The following is a 14,783-nucleotide window of genomic DNA, read 5'->3' on the forward strand; positions in this document are numbered from 1 at the left end:
TCATTATGTACATAACTACCATATTTTTCGGAGTATAAGGCGCACCTTTTACCCCCCCCCCAAAGAGGTTGAAAACATGGGTGTGTCTTATACACCCATCCACCCCCACCCTTTGGCCTCTGCCTCCCAGTAATTTACCTCCTTGTAGCAAACAGAAAGAGCCTGTTAAGCCAAACAACTCGTTATCAGCTGCCCAACTCTCAGGTGACTGAGGCTGCTAAAATGAAAGTGAAACTAAAGTGCAGCTTTAGCTGCATAGAGGCAAGAAACAGTGGCAAAATTTTATTTTCTCATGCTAATCAGTTGCTGAATCTGGATGCAAGAAGATATGTAATATCTATCTACCTACCTACTTACCTACCTACCTACCTACCTATTTATTTATACACTACCCTTCTCCTTAGACTCAGGGTGGCTTACAACATGTTAGTAACAGCACTTTTTAACAGAGCCAGCATATTGCCCCCACAATCCAGGTCCTCATTAAACTTAAACTTATTTTTTAAAGATTGCTTATTATTATTCTAGGCAACAAAATGAAGAAACTGTTCAAAATAAATGCTTGATCTGAAGAGGCCCAGTGCTATGTATCTTCTTTTAAATATTAGAGAATGATGGTCTGCTTCAGCACATCATTTTATCCCCTGGCTAGGGCTGGAAAAAAAACTTTTTCTGGAGGGATTAGCAATGAAAATTATTATTATCATTATTATTATTATTATTATTATTATTATTAATTAGATTTGTATGCTGCCCCTCTCCGCAGACTCGGGGCGGCTCACAGCAATAATAAAAACAATTTACAGTAACAAATCTAATATTTAAAAAATATCTAAGAACCCCTTATTTAAAAGCAAAACATACACACATACATACCATGCATAAACTGTATAGGCCCGGGGGAGATGTTTCAATTCCCCCATGCCTGAGGATAGAGGTGGGTTTTAAGAAGTTTACGAAAGGCAAGGAGGGTGGGGCAATCTGGGGGGAGCTGGTTCCAGAGGGTTGGGGCCGCCACAGAGAAGGCACTTCGCCTGGGTCCTGCCAGACGACATTGTTTAGTCGACGGACCCGGAGAAGGCCAACTCTGTGGGACCTAACTGCAAAAAAAACAAGCCTGCAAAGACTTAGGCCTGGAAAAAATCTTCAGAATACCAATGAAAACAAACCTGCAAACTGGGAAAATCATTAGCACCTCATTAGGGCTGGATAAAAAAGCTTTGAAAAAGCTACATCCAGAGTACAAGACCACCCAAATTTTCAGCCTCTTTTTTGGGGGAAGGTGCATTTTATACTCCGAAAAATACTGTAATTTAACAACTGCAGTGATTCACTGAACAAATGTGGCAAGAAAAATCATAAAATGGGACAAATTCAATTCACGAATTTTTCACTAAACAACATAAATTTTGATCTCAATTGTGGTCGTCAGTTGAAGACTACCTGTACTGGGGGTCCTTGACTTATAACCACATCAGTTTTAAAGATCTGTCAAAGTATAATCTGAAATGCAGCAGTGTCCTGTTTTAGTATTAATATAAGACAGATAGGTTAAACCTGACTACTCATGTTTTGAGTAGATCTATTTAAATAATTGGGAGGTATGTAATAATTTCTTACAGTTCAGAAAACCTTCTGCCATTAATATACTGCCATAATGTAAATTTCTCTAATTCTTCCCTATTTCTATGGGTCAGGCACACATGCACAGAAATATACAGCAAACAGTGTATATCATCTGTACTGAATGCTATTTCCTGGGGGGGGGGGTGTGTTGCTGGGAGGCATAGGCCTTTTTTCCTTATTTTTCTTCCCTAAAACTAAGATGCATCTTGCACTCCAGTGTGTCTTACAGACTGAAAAATACACTAAATTCATTCATGTCCTAACTGCACTTAATTATTAATTAAGGTGCCAGCAAGCTATTAATAGACTTCTCTTTTTGGAATCCTTAGACCTTGAATTAGGTAAATTTTAACCACCTATTTCTTCTTCTCAATCCACTGAAGCCAGTGAGCATGGAGAGCTTTAAGCCACTTCCACAAGCTTACTTCCCTTTGTGGATTAAGAACATGAATTGCTCTTTCAACAGAAGTTTGGCACGCCTATTATTTTTACTACCTATGATGCAGTGACAGAAAACCATTGGGGTTGATAAATTCAACCTGTGTGGATTTGGAAAACAACTGCCACCTGAGATGGCTGTGTTGGTGATTATTCCCAAAATGTTGCCCATGTCAGGCATGACAATTTTTAAAGTATATTTTTTACCAAGAAACAATGTAAAGTCTTCCTCTTTTTCCCCATAATCAGGCTGCAATTCCGCCCCCATTTTTATTTTTCTAAAATGCCAATGGGAACTTTGAGCAACTCAAGGGAAAAGATAATATTAGAGGCTGGTGCACTTCAGCATTCCACTTATTGGTAAAAATAATCTAAAACAACAATTCTAACCAGTGGTTGGAGACCACTTGTATCCACAAAATTACGGTAGATGGTCTCTGATGCAGGCATCCAAAGAAAACAAAACATGCTTTTTTGAATGATCAAAATCCCCAAACTGCAAGATTACAGGTGTTCTAGCTAAAAATCCTGCAAGATGTCATTTCCCCAAATCTGGACAATTTCCTAAAACCTCCACCAGGTTATAACATTAAAGCCGTTATGGTATTTCACTCTTGTTATAGCCTGTGATCCTGTGGGTCACATGTGCCATGGAGTCTGAAGACCGAGGTGCAATTCTCTCATTTATGAGGTGGCCCACAAAAGCTTTTGATGACCTATCAAGATAAATCTATTGACTGCTGGTCTACAAAAACTGAAGTTGAATGGGGAAGAAGTCTAATGAATTCCAAAGAAGGTAAAAACGGGGATCATCGTGTTTAGCCCAAGCTTAGAAGATCTTACCACAGGAGCTTGTGGTCCTGCATCCTGGAATCTGCTCCCTTCTTTATGGAAGTTATAGTTTGCACCTGAAGCTTTGGCCACCTTCTCCATAATGGTCTCTGGCTCCACATCTTCATCACCTCGAGCATTTATTGTCACATGAGCACCCTGGAAGAAAGGAAGTGCATGATTTCCTGCTTCTGATTGCCTGATAATCATCAGGCACACTAAGCCCAAACCAGACACCTTTTTTCTTTCATTACGCATTAGGCAAACAAACTATGTCTTGATGTGATATGCAAGTACAGCTAGTTCTGACTTATGACCACAAAGGGCCCTCCAAAATTTATCACTAACCGGTGTGGTCATTAGGACTGTACCTGATTTTACCATCTCACTGAAATTGTCATAAGTAAGTCAGAGTTGCTTAGCACCTGAATCATAACCAACCGACCTCAGGGACATTGAGACAGTCATAAATGCAGGAAGCAGTCATAAGTCCCTTTTTCAGCATCATCGCAACTTCAAAGGGTCGCTAACAAATGGAAGTTACTATAACTATACTATACTGTATAGTTTCATGGGCAGCTAACCAACATCCATCTATCTATCTGTGCAATGGAAAAAGATTTGCCACCTGGAATCTGTCGTGAGACAGAAATCTTTTTTGCAGAAATGTTGAGGATCTGCTGAGAAATGTGGAGGAAACATGCTGTACAGGTATAGTTTCAAGAGTAGTAAGGTTTGATGGATGAAACTTTTCTTCCAAGAATCCTTTTTTTAAACAAAAGAACAGTTTAAAGCAGGGGTCATCAAACTTGGCAACTTTAAGACTTGTGGACTTGAAGTTCACAAGTCTTAAAGCTGTAAAGACCCTGGTTTAGAATCTACAATTACACAACTTTCTGCCCTCCATCCCAGGGTATCCAAAAAGCAAACTTTTAATTAGTTGCCTTAAAACTTTCTGTCTCTCAGGGCAATACAGATTGTCTTTGATTTAGAACAATTCATTTAGTGACTATTCAAAGTCAAAGTAAAAACAACTTATGACCATTTTTCATATTTACGACTTTTGTAGTATCCCCATGATCACATCATCAAAATTCAGAAGTTTGGCAACTGGTTCATATTTATGACCATTGCTATGTTCCAAGCTCACAGGATCCCCTTTTTCAATAAATGTGTTACTAAGTTATAAACTGCAGCGATTCGTTTAATAACTGCGGCAAGAAAGATTGTAAAATGGGGCAAAACATTTAACAAATATCTCACTTAACAACAGAAATTTTGGGGTCAAGTGTGTGTGTGTACTTTCAATGGGTTGTGGTTTTTTTACTCAAAAAACCCCTGCAGAACTGTGTATGTGGGAGGGCACACCGATGCAAAAGAACAAGAGAGAATACAACTCAGATAATACCTTCAAAAAGTTGACCACTGAAGTGACGTGGTTGGCGCATGCTCCTTTTCTCACATCATTAACGCCTTCGCCAAACTGCCGAAAGAAAACATGGAGAGAATTTAAACCAGGAGACTCATATCATCCTTCATACAAGTGGTGAAAGAGAAGGAAATGCCATTCCTGAATCATTGCCCATTCCACAATTCTAGTAGTAAGAGTTTATTCAGTTAAGCACTTGTAAGGCAAAGCCAAGTTCTGCTTTCCAAATTTAGGTTAGGAAAACAGTATTCCAAATTCTATAAAAAGATTGCAGTTTTTAAAAACAGAACATGAACTATTATAAAAATGACACTCCCATGAACAAAATGCTCTCCCCCCCCCTCTTAGTACACACCATTTTTGCTGCATACTCTGTGTACATGTATGTATTTGCAAAATGTACTGTTTGAAGCAGAAGTTGGTGTGTAATATTCCAAATATGACCTAGCCCTGAAAGAAAGTACTCCTTGTTCCATATTGCACATATTGTGAAATGCACAAATCATCCCTGGGACATTTAACACATGGGTTTCTCAACTGTGACATCCTGAAGATGGGGGGTGGGGACTTCACCTCCCAGAATTCTCCAGCCAGCATGACTGGTGGGGAATTCTGGGAGTTGAAGTCCCTATATCTTCAAATTGCCAAGATTGGAAACATAATTTTCATTAATCCATTTCCATGAGCCATGGGATGCAGTGGTTAGAATGCAGTATTTTGCAGGCTAATTCTGCCAACTGCCAGGAGTTCAATCCTGACTGACTCAAGGTTGACTCAGCCTTCCATCCTTTCAAAGTGGGTAAAAGGTGGGTAAAATGAAGACTCAGAGTGTTGTGGCAATATGCGGATTCTGAAAGATGGCTTAAAACACAGTGAAGCAGCATATAAGCCTAAGTGCTATTGCTATGGCTATTCCAGGAGAAAACTAAAATGCCTTTGAGTTGGACATACTGGTTAGTGACTTCAAAAAAGGCTGGTTTGTTCTGATTCAAATCATATTGCAGAAGTCTTTCCCAACTTTTTGCTCTTTGGAAAGGTTGGTTTACAACTCCTCAAATTTCCAGGCAGCACAGTTATAATAGCTGGCTGGAGAATTCTGGGAATTGAAGTCCACAAGTCTTAAAGTTGCCAAGTCTTTACGTTGCTACATTACGTTGCTACATTTGGGGACCCCTGAACTATACTGTGATATGTGAACAATCTATTTATGATTCTTATGCCACAGGCTTACAGATTTTGTCATTGCTACAGAGAGTCCTTGACGTACGACCACAATTGAGTGCAAAACGCCTGTTGCTTAGCGAAAGAGTTAAATGAATTTTGCCTCACTTTATGGCTTTTCTTGCCACAGTTGTCAAGTGAGTCACTGCAGTTGTTTAGTATATAACCCGGTTCTTAAAGTGAATCTGGCTTCCCTATTACCTCTCAGAAGGTTGCAAAAGGTAATCACAAGACCCCGGGACATTGTAACCATCATAAATGAGTCAGTTGTCAGTTGTTATGGGGATGCCATAATGATTATAAGTGTGAAAACTGTCATAAGTCACTTTTGTATGGCTGTTGGAAGTTCAAATGGTCACTAAACAAATTGTTGTAAGTCAAGGACCGCCTTAAGTGTCGTATTTTTCGGAGTATAAGATGCACCTTTTTCCTCCTTAAAAGAGGCTGAAAATTTGGGTGCATCTTATACTCTGAATGTAGCTTTTCTCGAAGCTTTTTTTCAGCCCTAACTAGGTGCTAACAATCTGCCCACCTCTTTCAATTTGCAAGCTCTTTCATTATTACTCTCTTCGAAGAATGTTTTTCCAGCCCTTTGCAAGCTTTTGTTCATTGCCTTACTTGCTCTGAATATGTTTCTTTCCAGCCTTGACTAGGTGCTAACAATGTTCCCAGCTCTTACTAGCTTGCAGGCTCTTTCATTGTTACTCACTCCGAATAAGGTTTTTTAAAGCCCGAACCAGGGGATAAAAGAATGCACTGAAGCTGAGCAGACTAAGGGCGCTAGCCAGATGAATACCTGGTAGGCAGACACACACACCCCATTTTCCTCCCCAGAAACTAAGGTGCGTCTTATACTCCGAAAAATGCTATTTCATTCTTAAGTATTGCTCCCTCCATTTATTTCCTTGGATTTGACACTGTCTCCAAGGCAACTTTGGGGTTAATGATGCTGAACATTCCCCCTGCTGAGAGTGATTCAGAGTTTGACAACTTCTGCCCTATATTTTGGTAGCACATTTTCGTTTTGGCCAGTTTATCAAATGTTTATTTTTCCCCAAACAGTCCAGTCCCGGATTTAGGGAAGCTTTAGAGCTTTTACTTGGCAGTGTGAAATGCATGTTTATCTTTTAAAAGATATTTAGGAATGTGTGCAATGAGTGCAAACATTAAAATACTTGATTTGATGCAGCTTTGCTGAGAGAATTATGTTCAGGGGAAGGGGGTTAAATGGCATAAACATTCAGGCATTATATTCAATGCAGCCTAAATATAATTTGCTTCATCTTAAGTCCAACATTATGCTTACACTAAGCCATAATGCGATTTCCATGGTTTTGGCTTACCATGATATGTGAACCAAAGTACTGTTTATTACTCATGGCTTATATGAATTTCCAACCGGCTTTTATATCCTGAACATTCAGACACTGCCAGTTTACCTTGAAATTTGTTTACTTTTTATATAGCAAGAAGGCCAACATTTTTTAGAAATAATTTCTAAGTTTTATGATTGAATGGAATTACATTATACATACCCAGTTAATGAGCACATATTTTGGCAAACCAGAGTTGGGGTCTTTCACTCGGCAGAATGCATACATTACTTTTCCACTATTGAGTTCTTCCACCATCTCCTCCAGACCACCATCTATGGATAATTATTTGAGAAGAGAAATAGGAGCTCACGTTAAAGCAAATTCACATGAAGAATCACCTACAATCACCTACAGAATAGGCTGATCTAGAACCAGAAAGGGAACTCCAGAAATTCTAGGCAATGCTTAAACATCAGTCAGCCAATATCTGAAGGGACAGATGCTAGTTAATATGTTACCCTAAGGAAATCAATCCTGTCTGTTCTTTGGAAGGACAGATCCTGAAGCTGAAGGTCAAATAACTTTGGGCAACTGATGAGAAGAGAGGACTTATTGGAAAAGACTTTGCTGTCGGGAAACATTGAAGGCAAAAGGAGAAGGGGACATCAAAAGATGAGATAGCCAGATAGTATCATTGATCCAATTAACAGGAATTTGGGTAGACAGTGGAAGATAGCAGAAACTGGTGTGCTATGGTCCATGGGGTTGGGAAGAGCTGGACACTCTGAATTGATCCTATGTCACTATTTTTTTCAGTTACAAGTGCTCTTGTAACTTTAATGATTGCTAAACCAATGGTTGTAAGTCAAGGACTACCATAGGCTAGATTGTTAAAGAGGACAAATACAATCTGCCTCGAGTTTCCACTAGAACAAGGGTAGGGAAAGTTGGCGGTTCTCTGTCTTGTGGACTTCAACTCCCAGAATTCCTGAGCCAATCATGCTAGCTCAGGAATTCTGGGAGTTGAAGTGCACATGTCGTATAAGAGCCAACTTTCCCTACCCCTGCACTAAGCTAATAAACTGTGATTGTTAATATTGAAAGAATAAGAACAGAATTTCAGAATTAACTGAAGGAAGACACAACTCCTAGACATGAACAAAACTACTGAACGAGGATCAATATCCATTTAAAAATACTACTTACTAGGCATAAGACAACATTTACTGTGCCAAAAATACTTTGGAAACCCATTAAGTAATAGAACTTCGTCATTATAGTTCTGAGATCAGGAAATTTGAAGATATAGAATACTGTATATATAAGGACACGTCCTTGAGACGTTTCAGGCATCTACTGAGCCACAATCTTAAAACAGCAGCCAGTGAATCACTTCCCCATCTGAAGTCTTGCTCCCTGCCAACACAGCCTCTTAATCTTTGATGTTCCTTCCATTAAATCAGAGGTCTTCAAGCTTGGCAACTTTGAGACTTGTGGGACTTCAAGAATTATCCAGCCAGTATGCTGGCTGGAGAATTCTGGGAGTTGAAGTCCACAAGTCTTAAAGTTGCCAAGTTTAAAGACCTCTTCATTAAACCATCCTATTCTGCCTCCATGTTATAATTACCATTTCTCTTTTATTTTTTTCTTTACTATCACCATCTTATTATTCAGTCACTTATTTTAATTCTCTCAAAAAGCAGCCATCCCAAATGTAAAACCAAAAAAGGCAACTGTGGAGTTTTTATTCTTCTTCGGTGTTATTTTTTTCCACTGAAAAACCACCAAATACTGAACTATGTCAACTACTTCCCTTTTTTAAAAAAAAATGCTGAAGGAGTTTCTAGATGACATACTTTTTGCAAGAGTTCTCCTTTCTTGTTACATCTTTACTAAAAATTTCCATTAAAAGGATCTTTATGGTACTATGTAGGGGTATAATTTCTGTCCTTGTGGCTTTATACAGTGTTTTATTTTTTCCCATTGTTTTTAAAGAGGAGACTAGAAGGGATGTTGCTTAGCTGAGATGCTAGCTCAAAGGTAACCATTTTAAAACTGAATTTGAACTTCCTCCAAATTTGACTTTTGACCATACAAAATGGTGTGTATGTTCTGCAAATTAGAAGGCAATCATAAAACTCCTAACTTGTAATCTTTCTACCTGTCACCATGAAACACCTGGAGGCTTGTTTAGCAAGTCATACATGTTTTTCTTCCAGTTCAGACAATCCATCAAATAACTTTGAAGGCCTGATAGAGGTAGGCCTCTGCTTAGGTCCATAATGGAGCTTGCCCAGTATGATCATAAGTCATGACAGTCATAAAACGTGTCAACCATGTTACCAAACCAATTTTATTACTGTTTTTGCAACAATTGTTAAGCAAATGCAAGGTCGTTAAGTGAACCAATTGTTTGCTATGGGCTTGTTTTGCTAAAAACAGGAAATAAATGCAGGTTTTCAACAAAAAATGACTTTAAACACAGTCACATGAAGCGGTGATGTTGCAAATGTCCATAAATACATGTCAGAGGCTGAGCACCTGAAATGCGGCCATGTGTACTGGGTGTGGGATGGACATCAGAACTTAAGGACTAGTTTGTAAGTAGATGTGGTGTAATTTCATATGGCTGCTAACTGACAGGTCGCAAGTGTACAATTCATGACTTGTGATTCTAGTTCAGTAGCCAATTCAGACGTCATAACTAACCTCATATGGTTACTAAGTGACAAGTAATAAGTGTGTAATTCATGACTTCTGATTCTAGTTCATTAACCAATTGAAGACATCATAATTAACCTGTCACACATCATTGCATGCAATTGATGCTGAAGTGTAGATTCTACATTTATGCTTATTGGCATAAACTGAGAAACAAAAAACCGATCAGAAAAACGTAGGCTTTGCACATTTACAGTTTTTTCCATTCCTTGCAATTATAGTGGCAAGTATACAATGACTAATTAAAGACAAGAATATATTTTTGCAAAGGAAACAGGCTACAGTCATTCCATCCACTAAAAATGTCTTAACGGCGGCATGCCAAAACAAGTATATTTAATAAGCAGTTCAAGTTGCTAAAACTGCCATTTTATATGCAGCTCTTTAATATACAAACTGACATTTGTGCTGCTAATTATGCAATTTTTTAAAGCGATGTTTTAAAGTAAATTCCATAGAAAAGATATTCAGGTCACCTATGAACTTCCACACAGATCTGTAGCATATTTAAAGTACAACATATTGATTATTTCCACTGGAAAACATGCCTACTACATCTTCTACAATCCATTTCCTCAGACGGTTGGGAGACTTCCCAGAATCCATATATATAAACAAGCAGATATTTATGAATGTGTCTCAAGAATTGAAGAAGCTTTTTGGATGAGAAGTGAAACGTCTTCAAAGAAAAAAACCAGAAAGTCCAGTTGCCTCTGGATGGGACAACCACGACGTGGATGACTTGACAATCTCCATAGACAAATGAATGTGTGACCATCACACCAAAGAAGCAGGCTCTAGGGAAATGCTACAGATGTCCTGCAAAAACCATGGGACTAAACTTCTTGAGTAACACTCAACCAAAAACCAGAAGTAAACTTTTCAGGCCACAGAAAAAAATGTTTCTCTTAAAGCAGGGTTTCCAACTTGGCAACTTTAAGACTTGTGGACTTCAACTCCCAAAGGTGGCTGAGGAATTCTAAGAACTGAAGTCCACAAGTCTTAAAACAGAAGACCCATGTTTTAAAGAATGCTCTGCAAAATTCACTCACCTCCAGTCCCTGCCACTCTGAGGTCATTGCTGTTACCCTCGTATGTAAACAGAGCCCTGGAAACAATAGAGCAAAATGATTGTTATTTTTACTCATTGGAGACTGAGGATAACTTTTCAGATTCAGAATATTATTGACCCGATGTTTCAATGATTGGATCCTTACATAACACAAAACCTAGGTTTTATTGTGGTTTATTCAAACCGATGTTTTTTCTCCAATTTTAAAAACTCTTTATTTCCCCCTCTTTTTACATGATTATGTGCTTCTATTGTTAAAACAATGACAAACTGATATGTTTACAGTTTTACAGAGATTACCAGTTATTCTTAGAATGATCTAATGAGCTTAGCCCTCTATACATTTAAATACCAATTTTACTACGATTGCAAACTCTTATCCAGCCTCCTTCCATTGAACACAACTCCTAAATCTTCACTTATTGCTGTCTCTATCCTTTTCTTAAACATTTTAAAAGGAAAGATAATAATTAATGTAAGGTAGGGGAGAAAAAAGAAATGAAAGAGAAAGCTAAAAGAAGAAAGGAAGGAAGGAAGGAAGGAAGGAAGGAAAAGATACAAAGAAGTGGCTTCCAACTTTTGCAGCAATTATTGTATAAATGCAATTATAAGTTTACATTTTTCTGTACAACATATTTCTCTTCTGTAAACTGTAAGGCATAAATTGTTGGGTGTTTTTTTTTTGCAAAAGTTGTAAAGGGCTTCTAATCAGCTATGCCAGTATTTCCATTATCATAATGGCCTGCTCACCTGATCTTGTACCTCCACCAATCTATGCCACTCCTTAAAAGTGCAGTCACACACCTTCCCCCTCCTTACCCAAGGCAGCTGAGTTCACATCAGAAACCGAACAGAGGTTAACAGAATACCATTGTTATCCCTCCCACAAATGTGCTACGCCTCTCCAACAACCCATGTAATGGTTTAACCGGATGGCTGCCTTACCCAACATGCAAGACAACCAGGGTTGCTCAACAGGCGATTAAATAAATCTCAACTGGCTAGGTTCTAGTTTAGCAAAAAGAGCCTTTGGGTCTCCTGGAGCACAGCTGCAAAGGTGGCAACTTTGGGGCAAACTCGCATCCAAGTGAGGTTCTGTTGGGATGCCAAGCCTGGCAGAGGTGGGCTGCTAAGGTGGAACGGTGACATGTGCTTGCCCCTGTGACTCTCAGCGCAATTCTGCTACTGTACCTGGGCAGGTAGCAAAATCATGCATGGACATGCATGCTCAGTGCTAGTGGAGTCCAGCGAAATTATGACACTGCACCTGGGCAGGTAGCAAAATCGTGCACAGACAAGCAGGCTCTGAGTGCTAGTGGAGTCCAGCGAAATTATGACACTGCACCTGGGCAGGTAGTGAAATCGCACACGGACATGCATGCTCTGAGTGCTGATGGAGTCCAGCGCAATTCTGCTACCTGCCCAGGTGCAGTAGCATAATTGTGCTGGACTCCATGGTTACCGCGGCGAAACACAGGCGCACCTGCATGTCCGCACGCAATTTCACTACCTGCCCTGTTGGAGTAGCAGAATTGCGCTGGGCTCCACAGTTACCGCGCCGAAACACAGGCGCACCTGTGTGTCTGCGTCAGTGATAGGCTACTAAAACTTTTACTACCACGCTGTGGGCATGGCTTATGCATAGGGTGCTCTGGGGTGGAGCTCCACTTTCGCTACCCCACTGTGTTCTCCCCCGTCCGGGCAGTAGCCCACACTTGATTATCTACTATGTAAAGTGTATGTACACACATACACACACACACAGCTCTTCTAAAATTATACACATTCAAATTCATTTACTGCGAAAGGAAAAACATACCCAGAGCCCAGAAGGGGGAAGAAACCCCCCCCCCACAAAATTTTGCTACCAGTACTGCATACCTGACCATACTGGTAGGAGCCCATCACTGGTCTGCGTGCAATTTCGCTACCTGCCCAGGTGCAGAATTGCGCTGGACTCCACTAGCCCTCAAGAGCCAGGGGGGCGAGCACATACTACGGTTCCACCTTAGCAGCCCACCACTGAAGCCTGCCCGGAGTCCTTTGCCAAACGTCACCTGCCCCCCCCCTCACCCGAGTTCCCCCCCCCCTCCGCCTCTGCCCTCTGCCCAACCTTCCTGCCCTACCAACTTCCCCCCTTCTTGTTGCTCCACCACGGCTTGGCCGCTTCCTCATTATCTCCCCTCACACACCCAGTCCATGCTCAGCTTTTGAGGGTGGGGGGAGAAGAGAAGGCACCTTCTGGACTGCGACCCCCAATTCTGCCTCATCCCCCCCCCTCACCCCCATCACAGCCCATCCTCCTGGCCCATCCTGGACGCGGCAGCGCGCAGCCGACTCCTCCAGGGCGCGCGGCTCTTTCCTGAGGGGAACCCTCCCCCCCTTCGCCCCGCTCTCCTGCCGAGGGGGGGGGTGAGACCCCGCGGCGTCCCCGCTTCTCCCCCTTCCCCAGCCGCCCCTTTCTCTGTCCGCCGTCGGAGCTTCCCAAGCGAGCCCTGCCTCGCCACCCCAAGTTTGTGCCCGGAGCCAGCCCGGCAGCCCCTTCCCCTGCCACCGCAGCCCCCCCCCCCCGTACCAGTCGGTGGGGCTCCCGGAGGCCACGACCCGGCTGTAGGCCTCCTGCAGCGCCGGCCCATTCCGGCTCAGGTTGAGCGCCATGGAGGAGCCACACCGCCGCCGTCGCGCCTTCCTTTGCGCACCGCCGCGCAGTGGGGCAGGCTGGGCTGGCGTCTTCCGGCTCCGCCCGGCCTGGCGCTGCGGCGGCTGCGCTGCGGCGAGGAGGGGGCGCCCGAGACCCGCACCTCAGGCGCGCCTTCGCCCGGGAGGGCTCGCGCGCGGTCACCCCGGCCGGGCCACGAGAGCGCGCGGGTAGCTGTCCGGGGGCGACGCTTGGGAGGGAAAGTGGGGGGGGCGCGCCAGTTGCTCTCGCGGGCAGGTAAGGTTGGGTTGGTTCCCGTGCGATACGGCTAAGTCCTCGACTTGCAGCAATTCATTTAGCCATCGTCCAGTAGTTGCAACTGCGCTGAACAAAAATTGACATGACCAGGGGCGGATAGTTACTACCGTTGGTACCTGTGCGCTGTGTGCGCAGCTTCAGTTAGCTTGCATGCGCGCATGCACTGTATGTGCGCATCCACACCGTGGTTTTGCTTCTGTGCATGAGCCAAAAACATGTTAAAATCTCATGAGGGGACGCATGCGCGTCTGAGATTTTTGTCATTTTTTGCTTCCACGCATGTGCAGAGGCAAAACAATTTATTTATTTATTTATTTATTAGTTGGACTTGTATGCCGCCCCTCTCCGAAGACTCGGGGCGGCTCACAACAAGTAAAAACAGTCACAACAATCCAATTAATTAAAATATTTAACGATTTAAGAAAAACCCCATGTAATAGCAAACACACACACAAGCATACCATGTATAAATTAACATGCCCAGGGGAGATGTTTAGTTTCCCCATGCCTGACGGCAAAGGTGAGTCTTAAGGAGTTTTCGGAAGGCAGGAAGAGTAGGGGCAGTTCTAATCTCCGGGGGGAGTTGGTTCCAGAGAGCCGGCGCCGCCACAGAGAAGGCTCTTCCCCTGGGACCCGCCAACCGGCATCGGTCGCTGGGATTCGTGCGGCAGGAGGCGGTCTCGGAGATATTCTGGTCCGATGCCATGAAGGGCTTTAAAGGTCATAACCAACACTTTGAATTGTGACCGGAAATTGATCGGCAGCCAATGCAGACTGCGGAGTGATGGTGAAACATGGGCGTACCTAGGTAAGCCCATGACTGCTCTCGCAGCTGCATTCTGCACGATCTGAAGTTTCCGAACACTTTTCAAAGGTAGCCCCATGTAGAGAGCATTACAGTAGTCGAACCTCGAGGTGATGAGGGCATGAGTGACTGTGAGCAATGAGTCCCGGTCCAGATAGGGCCGCAACTGGTGCACCAGGCGAACCTGGGCAAACGCCCCCCTCGCCACAGCTGAGAGATGGTTTTCTAATGTGAGCTGTGGATCGAGGAGGACGCCCAAGTTGCGGACCCTCTCTGAGGGGGTCATTAATTCCCCCCCCAGGGTAATGGACGGACAGATGGAATTGTCCTTGGGAGGCAAAACCCACAGCCACTCCGTCTTATCCGGG

At 42.6% G+C, this 14,783-nt stretch overlaps 1 protein-coding gene across 4 annotated transcripts in view; it reads right to left on the reverse strand.

The window, feature by feature from the left end:
* Positions 1-13,618, reverse strand: part of DBNL (drebrin like) — a 34,829-nt gene extending 21,211 nt beyond the window's left edge. For 2 of the 4 annotated variants that reach the window (XM_070765423.1, XM_070765422.1), the window contains exons 1-5: positions 13,230-13,390; positions 10,635-10,690; positions 7,081-7,193; positions 4,304-4,378; positions 2,908-3,054 (exon numbers count right to left, since the gene is read on the reverse strand). In XM_070765423.1, the coding sequence (XP_070621524.1) occupies positions 2,908-3,054; positions 4,304-4,378; positions 7,081-7,193; positions 10,635-10,690; positions 13,230-13,312 (474 nt within the window). In that variant the 5' untranslated portion in view covers positions 13,313-13,390. Of the gene's footprint in view, positions 1-2,907; positions 3,055-4,303; positions 4,379-7,080; positions 7,194-10,634; positions 10,691-13,229 lie in introns of all 4 variants that reach the window. The other 2 variants (XM_070765420.1, XM_070765421.1) reach the window with 2 other exon arrangements.
* Positions 13,619-14,783: the final 1,165 nt, after the last annotated feature.

Source organism: Erythrolamprus reginae, chromosome 12, assembly GCF_031021105.1.
Source record: "Erythrolamprus reginae isolate rEryReg1 chromosome 12, rEryReg1.hap1, whole genome shotgun sequence".
Taxonomy (NCBI): Eukaryota; Metazoa; Chordata; class Lepidosauria; order Squamata; family Dipsadidae; genus Erythrolamprus; species Erythrolamprus reginae.